The sequence below is a fragment of the Herpailurus yagouaroundi genome, unplaced genomic scaffold (assembly GCF_014898765.1).
Source record: "Herpailurus yagouaroundi ecotype Mexico unplaced genomic scaffold, PumYag 67440, whole genome shotgun sequence".
NCBI lineage: Eukaryota > Metazoa > Chordata > Mammalia > Carnivora > Felidae > Herpailurus > Herpailurus yagouaroundi.
Window position 1 is genome coordinate 562,904 of NW_024420251.1, and position 8,517 is coordinate 571,420.

The 8,517-nt window shown below is 38.0% G+C and overlaps 1 protein-coding gene across 2 annotated transcripts in view; it reads right to left on the bottom strand.

The window, feature by feature from the left end:
- Positions 1-1,753: 1,753 nt before the first annotated feature.
- VMA21 (vacuolar ATPase assembly factor VMA21) overlaps positions 1,754-8,517 on the bottom strand; it is a 10,220-nt gene continuing 3,456 nt past the window's right edge. For both annotated transcript variants that reach the window (XM_040467333.1, XM_040467334.1), the window contains 2 exons: positions 6,366-6,475; positions 1,754-5,773 (listed from right to left, as the gene is read on the bottom strand). In XM_040467333.1, the coding sequence (XP_040323267.1) occupies positions 5,631-5,773; positions 6,366-6,475 (253 nt within the window). In that variant the 3' untranslated portion in view covers positions 1,754-5,630. The remainder of the gene's footprint in view (positions 5,774-6,365; positions 6,476-8,517) is intronic.

The following is an 8,517-nucleotide window of genomic DNA, read 5'->3' on the forward strand; positions in this document are numbered from 1 at the left end:
ATTGCCTTGCCAAAGTTATTGTTTCATGAGTGGGTATGTAAGCTGAGTCCATCCAAAGTACAAGGGGTTCCTTCACTCGGAGGACTGTGGTGTGCAGATGAAGGTCCAGAATGGTGGCAGTTATTTTGTCATCACGAGGCAGGGATGCCTGAGGATGTCACCAACACACTGAGAAGGTCATGCAGAGAGAATCCCTGAGAAATGGAGCAGGAACTCTAAACTGTGTGAATAGTTTGGCCCCATCTCTGGCTTGTTCCATTGTTTAAACCAGTTTAAACTCTGGTCTCTGTTACTTGCAGTTGGCCAACAAACATCCTTACTAAAATAAGGGCCAGGCACTGGGGAGTCAGTGGTGAATAAGACAGTGCCTACTCTCCTGAGCATACAGTATAGTAGAGGTAGGTAAACAAACAGGATAATTGTATCCAATATTATGTGTTGTGAGCAACGGAGGAGGCCTCTCTGGAAAGGCCACACAACAGTTGAGACCTGAAGGGTGAGCAAGAGCCAGCCCCGATAGGATCTGGGAGAGAAGATACCAGGCATCTGTGAGGAGGGAGTGAACATGGGCAAAACATCAGGGTGTACATGAAATGAACCGGGAAGATATACGCAGTAACAGGAAAAATATCTGGGGGTAGGGAAGTCATAGTATTAATAGAGCGGATATGCCGAGGAAACTATTTCTGGTCTTGTCCATTACCTCCTTTACCTTGGAAACCAGATTCTCTTAAGTGCCTGTGCTAGGTTTTCCTGTCTTCAAAGACCACAACGAAAATTCCAAATAAGAGGAAGGCATCAGAGGAGCAGCAGTAGCCATTTTTTAATATGTGTAAGGTGTTTCTAAGAGTGCTGTCTGTCCTCTGTACTAATTTTCATAGAATTCATTAACAGTGAAGCAAACTCAACCATGATGGCCCAGGACTCAATAAAGCTCTTCTGATTTTAAACTGAGCCTTTATTATAAAGCATTATGCAGGATTCTATCTTTGGTTAATAAAGTGCCTGCTATTTCAGGCCTGCTTTATACAAACATCTTCAAGTCCATCATCAAAAACATACATTAACAACTTCCAATCTCTAGCAGTGGTTATCAAACTGGCTTCATCAGATATGGTCTGTTACAGACATGTATTTCCAGACCCCAGCCCCAGAGGTTCTGACTCAGTAGGTCTAGGCAGTAAATCCTATAAGGTGATACCAGTGGTTTCTCCAATGCTATTATGTGTCCTGAGTTCCCTGGACATCCTATAATCTGTACTTTTGTACATAACACGATTGTATATAATGTGTATATTCTGATACTAAGATGTCTCAAAACTTTAGAAGTGGATAGTATTTATTAAGAACTAGATAGAACCCTCAGAAGCACAGAAAGGAGCTGGAGTACAATCAACAGGTGGCTAAAGGGCCATGGACACAAGTGTTTCTGGACCTCATTCCTTTACCAGGATTTGAAGCCCATTCACCCCCAAATGAATTTTCTTTAAAAAGCCACAGGGCAAGATGCTGCTTTCTTTCCCCCACCGCCACAGCAGTTGTGATGGGTCCACCACGGATGGGGTAAAACCGGCCCTTTCTGTCCCAGTACCCCTCAGAGCTGCCACCAGTTTGAGCATCTCCAGTCTATAATTATTACATAAAAGCTTACCCTTGACAACTCTGTATGTATTTTATACGGTACAGAGGCAAACATGTTTAAAAAAAAAGATGTTAATAAACTTACTATTCATTGAATCAGGACACGTCAAAGTGGCATTACAAACACTTTTTTAATGACAACAGATGGTAAATTTATACAAATACAGGCTGGAATATAATGGATACAAAATCCACCCAAGTAGCAGTTAGAAAAGTATCACTTACAAAAGTAAATCTGATTCAAATGGCTAAAGAACTCAAGCCCCCCATTTCAATAATTACACACACCTTTCAAAATAGTGCATCTAAACTCTGCCCCTAGTCAGGGCACTATATTCAAAGACTACAGCATATTCAATGACTCTACTGAGTTAAAGATTCTAACATCTTCAGCAAGGATGTCAAAAGACATCTCATAACAGGTTTACTATGCAAAACTCAAACAAGAAGATGTGAACGTTCTTTGCAAACTGTAAGGTGCTGTGCAGATGTTGTTAGCTATTGCTATTATTCCCATTCAGTGAGATTTCACTGAACTTGAGAAAAAGGAAGACGAGTCTGTGTGACTGACAAATATGACTTATAGAACATCTTAAAAAAGAAAGCAGATACTACTCTTGAGTATATGTAGCAATGAAATAGGAAAGTGTGGCCAGGAGTGATGATAAATTCAGGAATTCCAGACTATTTTAATGAATATATAAAGGATTCAACTATTCATAAATTACACGTAATAGTTACCATTAGATTCCCAACGTCCCTGAAAATAATTTTTCTCAGGTGACCCTTTCCCTCTGCAAAAAAGAATTGTCAAGTTACTAACGTGTTGCTTCATCCCAGCTCTCGCAAAACTTATCTTAAATGTAAGAGTAGAGTCTGAACTAATAAAGTTGTACCACTCTGTTGGAGGACACAGATCACTTGACAGCAGAGAAAATCTGCTGCTGACCTAAGTAAGACAAGTGACAAATTGTGTGGTATTTTTGAACCATTTATAAACTGGGCCCAACAATGCTCTACAACTTCACTGGGTCATAAATAAAACAGTAAACATGAACTTGTCTAGAGATGAGAAAAACACACAAGATTTTTAAATCAGGATTTAAATCCTTTATTTCATGTACCCTTGGCTATTATCTTTCCTTGGGTACATCTTATTTAACTGTTTTTACTGGTCTTCTTGGGTACTCTAGATGGATATATAAAATTTATATGAAAATGGCAAACATCAAACAAGTCAATCAGTTGCCTCTTTTGGCAAAGGTGCTAAGATTTTTATGATGAAAACAGTCTAATTATTACAATGCATTTGTTAGATTTCCATGAAACAGGAGGTCTTTTTTAATGGATGTTTAAATTCCTTCAGTAACAACTCAAAACTGAATTCTGCTGTTACATGTAAAATGCTATCTATCCACTTGAAGAGCGAATGACATCAGATACATTCTACAACACACTTCATTTTTTAGCATAATGGGGAAGGAATGATTATATTCTGGGGGGGGGGGCAAAATGGGAGGCGAGGTGAGGAAGATAATGTGTTTATCAGTAGTTTGTGCTGACACTCCAAGTTACGCTTCCTAATTGAGGTTATTCTTACAATCCATTTTGGAACGATAGTGAACATATTCCTATCTTAAAACATTTACAAGGGCTCAATTGTAGCTTTCCTTTCTATACATCCTGAAGTATGTACATTGTGCAAGAGGAAATCCATGAGACATCTTGAAAAATAAATCTTATGTCAAATACCACATGTTATTTCAAGAGCAGCAAAGTAGTAAGTTAACAGTTAAAACCCCAGGAAAAACTCAACTGGTTTGAAAGCAAGTCTATATTGTAACAATCCTAAATATCAACCCTAGCATCCAATTCTAACTTCCAAACACTTGGTACTTTTTCCAAGAGGAAATTACAACTGCTTTTGCATGAATCCCAGGTTTAAATACTTGAAGAAAAACATCCATATCATTTTCTACTCAGCAAACATCTGAAAACAAAATCATCTAACACTGGACATTAATATTTTACAAATAGCATAAGATCCCCAAAGTATAAAACCTTGGCATTATAGAAAAGAAACTAGGTGGACAACAATTCTGTTGAGGCATCTAAAGAAGGGATGACCATTTAGAAATCTACCACATAGTACCCCACACTCAAACTGGGGTATTCTACAATTTTATATTAAATTTGTACAATTTTACATGAAAACTGTGGTCTTTAAGAAAACACTTTACATTTAGAATAACTGCTTAAAGACATTTAAAGTGTAGACAATATTTAACTATAAGCAATAAAAAATAGTCCTACAATAATCCTTTTTCTCAACAATTAAATACAGTGCCTATTTAGCTTTTATGCCTAATCATCTCCCTATTCCTTTAGTCCAGTTCCACATCAAACTGGGGTGAACAGACAAATCAGTAATGCCAAAAATAGCAAGGGCCATTGTATTAGGGGTTACTAATAACAGGAAATTTGAACGAGAGATCTAGTAAAAAGAGTAAAGGTAGAATTTACTTTTTTAAGAAAATGGCCAATAATCATTCATCTGAAAAAAACACAAAGAGCTGTCAGGTAGCACAGGCAGAATTTGAACTTAAACCAAAAGTTCAGTGTATTGAACTAGCATTAGGAAATGCACACAGGGTGTAAACCAAACTAGTGGTTATGTCCGGGTGGTACCATCACAGGGAATTTAAATTCTGTTTCACTATTCATTTTTCCAGGTGTGTTTTTAGACTACACACAAGTAGTGCTAAGTAGCTGGAGAGAATAGACTAAGGATAGTGAAGTAAAACCACAGGGTCTTTTTCTATCACATAGGACCTCAGGATTATCTAACAATATATATCTGGGATATAACAGCTCTGATTAAGAAAGACTGACTAGGGGCGCCTGGGTGGCACAGTCGGTTGAGCATCCATCTCTTGATTTCGGCTCAGGTCATGATTTCAGGGTTGGGGGATGGAGCCCCATGTCGGGCTTTGCGCTGAGCTTTGGAGCCTACTGGGTATTCTCTGTCCCTTTCTGCCCCTCCCCCACTCACGTACATGTTCACATGTGTGCTCTTACTCTAAAAAAAATAAAGACCTGACTAGCGATCCCAAGAATACTTCGTGGATGATAAAAATAATCTATTCTCAGGATTGTTTACACTTCCTAACTACGTGAAAATAAATACACTTAAACATAAATTCGTACCATATACATTATTAAAAAGTAGGAGAAACTAATTGAAAGGGAGTTTACACAAAACTTGTAATTAAAGCATAGCTTCATTGTTGAACGACACAGCAAAGCAGATCATTAAAAAGTTAGTCTGAAAGCACAGGCTAGCCGGCAAAGGCTGAGTACCCAGGTAGCTACCTTTGCTTTGCTGCCTAGATCATCAGAAAGCCAGTCCTTTTCCATGAATGGATGTGATTCAGCCTAGTTTCCCCCGTGAAATAATGTAATGAAAGATTCCTATTGACTACAGATTACGCTTTACACAAAATTTCTCACTGACATTCAGATTAAGTCCAAAATCCACAATTCAAGCAATTCTGCATAGGAATTTACAACCTAAAATCCGATGACACAGACTTTCACGATAGTCAGGGAAAGGGTTCCAGTGAAGAACAGTGTGTACATCTTACTGTATCCAGAGGAGTGAAACTTAAAACCAACCAAAAGACAAAATGCTATAAAACATTTTTGGTAGTGAGATAATCAAATTCTTCCCAGAATGTGTCATTAAGTTAACATACTTACTTGTGACCAACTTAACTTTTTCAAATTCTCATTTGCAGATGAGAGGTTCATACAGTTAAAACTGATGATACAAATCACTGTATTAGAAGGATCAAAATTTACGCTAGTCAAATGTGACTCCTTCAGATTGATTTTTAACATGTTCTCAACTTTATTGAAATCATCAATATCCCAGACGCATTTACCATTTTTAAAAATCAATTTAATGCTATCAAAAGGTGATGTTCAATTTAATCCTGTTTGCCTTCACGCCACTGTCGTGAGCCTTCATTCCAGGCCACATAAACAAAGAGGGCCAACACCACGTGGACGGCGACCACCGCAACAATAGCAGCATAAAAATAGCTGTCCCTATTGGACATCCCAAAGGCGCCTATCAAGAGAAAAAAAGTTTCCATTTTATTCCAAAATGTATCAAAGTGCAAAAAACAAAGCATACTAGTTTTTATTAGGTATATATTTATTTAGCTAGTCAGGCAATTAAAAAGTAATACCTTGGGTGGTGATAAATCATGTATTCATTTAAAGATTTGAAAACCTTCTATACACAAAGACATTATTCTAAATGAAAACTGTAATTATCACTTCACTTAAGGACTTCAACATAAAAAGGGGGACTTTATTTTCTCTTCCTACTAACGTCTGCCACCAAAGGGACATTCCCCCAAATTCCTCCTCCCATGTCAGCCGACTCTTGCTCTCAGAGGTATAGTAAAAGAAAGGACCTGCAAGCTATTTCACAGAAAACCATCCACAAATACCCTGTCAAGCTAAAATAACTGATGAAAAAGTTAATTTCATGAAGGAAGATTTATTTGAACAACATGATTTTTGAAAAGCAATACAGGAACAGATGGAAGAAGCAAATGAAGAGTACCCAGCTTACAGATATAAGGAGATCACAAAAACACAGAGTCTTAAATATACTAAGGAGGAAAAGGTCTTGTTTTATCATCTAGGATTACCTTCAAAAACATAAGATTTAGTCGTGAAATACAACCCAATAGGTACAGTGATCATTAAAGCTGTGAAGAACAGGAGCGTCTTCAGGGTAGATGCTAATGAACTTTCATTTCTGGAACAAAGTAAACAAAGAGAAAATCAGAACCTGCTAGGCTATTTCCAACTGTTCTTGTGTCCATAAACACTATAAATACCCATAGAGAAGACACTGGAAACCCTGCCCCTGCCTTGGAAACAGTGGGCAGAGGAAGAAGAGTCAACTCAGGGACTCAAAACTGGAAGATCCTAGAGACCCAGAGACCATTCAAGAGACTGCCATTGAGATCCAGTGTGAGAGGAAGTGTCAAGTATGAAAGTGGTTTGTAGTCTTCAAAATGCTATAAAGTGTACCCTAATTACCAAATTTATAATGGAGGTAGCAAAGGAAAAGATACAAAGAAAACAACTAATGAATGTCCACAACTAATGAATGTTCATTCACAAAGCATCCTATGGAGGGCTAGCTGGATACAGTACAAACAAGTTATGAGCATCTCCAAAGAAAAAGCAGCCTATAACAATCTGGATGTGGTTAAAGGAAACTTACTTTAATTGCTTTGTTATTAAATAGCTACAGTACAACTTAGTTAGTCTTCATGTAACATGGATGCATTACAAATTTAATGTCAAAACACCTTCTATTCAGTGAATTCTGTCTGTCCATGGCTATTTTTAAATCAAGGAAATATTCCAATGGAAAAAGTTTTGTTCCAGAGTATAATAAAACTATTCTGAAGAATGCAATCAAGCTTTTCAAATTACATAAAGAAAAACAAATCTGATAATCTGCTACTTAAAAACATTAATATAAGGATTAACATAAAAGCACAAACAAAACCGGATAACATAAAAATATCCATAATAAGAAAATGGTTTCACAAATGAGGTGTATCAATATATGGACACATTAAAAAGAATTCTGACTGGGGCGCCTGGGTGACTCAGTCAGCTGAACGTCTGACTTCGACTCAGGCCATGATCTCACAGTCCATGGGTTCAAGTCCTGCTTCGCAGTCTGTGCTGACAGCTCAGAGCCTGGTGCCTACTTTGGATTCTGCATCTCCCTCTCTCTCTGCCCTTCTCCTGCTCATGCTCTGTCTCTCTCTCAAAAATAAACATTAAAAAAGTAAAAATAAAAAAAATAAAAAGAATCCTGACCATTTCTCAGAAAGTATTCGTGTGACAAATGAACAAGGCAAACTACACTGTATCATGTATATCCGGGGTCTGCAAAACAAGGCATGAGGGCCCAATGCCTATTTCTATAAATAAAGTTTAGCAGGAACACAGACACACCCACTTTATGTATCATCTAAGATGGCTTTGGGGGCACCTGGGTGGCTCAGTCAGTTAAGCATCCAACTTCAGCTCAGGTCATGACCACAAGGTTCGTTGAGTTCGAGCCCCGTGTCATGTGCTGACAGCTAGGAGCCTGGTGCCTGCTTCGGATTCTGTGTCTCCCTCTCTTTCTGCCCCCTCCCCCACTTGCACTCGCTCACTCTCTCTTTCAGAAATAAATAAAAACATTTTAAAAAATAAGATGGCTTTGGAGCTACAAAGGACAAGCTGAGTAGTGGTGCTAGACTATATGGCCTTCAAAAACCTAATATTTACCATCTGGCCCTTTACAGAAAAACTTCACGAACCCCTGACACACGCTATTCCAGTTATGTTAAAAACGTGTTTACATAAAAAAGGACTCCAGATCAACATACAAAACTACTTATTTTCCCATTTTAAAAAATGTTCCTTAATGTTATCTCACGGACTTTTCAATAAATAAGTAGATATATGCCAGCATTTGTCCTATACATTGTTACAAGTGAGCAACACTACTGAAAGCTGTAGTAAGTTTCTAGCAACCCTAGACACGTCTGTACCTCACACATACTACCACCTGTATTGTAAAAGCAGTAAACCCTATAACTTTAATCATTTAGCTTAAGGTCTTTTTTGTCCCTTAAATCTAACCACCCTCAGACCACCTTAACACACTTCACACTTTATGCTTATACTCAACATTTGGACTTAATTCTCTTTCTGGTAATCCTCAGGGGCTCTGGTTTTTATCTGTATCTTTAGGAAGGAGACGGCCCAGTCTTCAAGGTCCCCCCC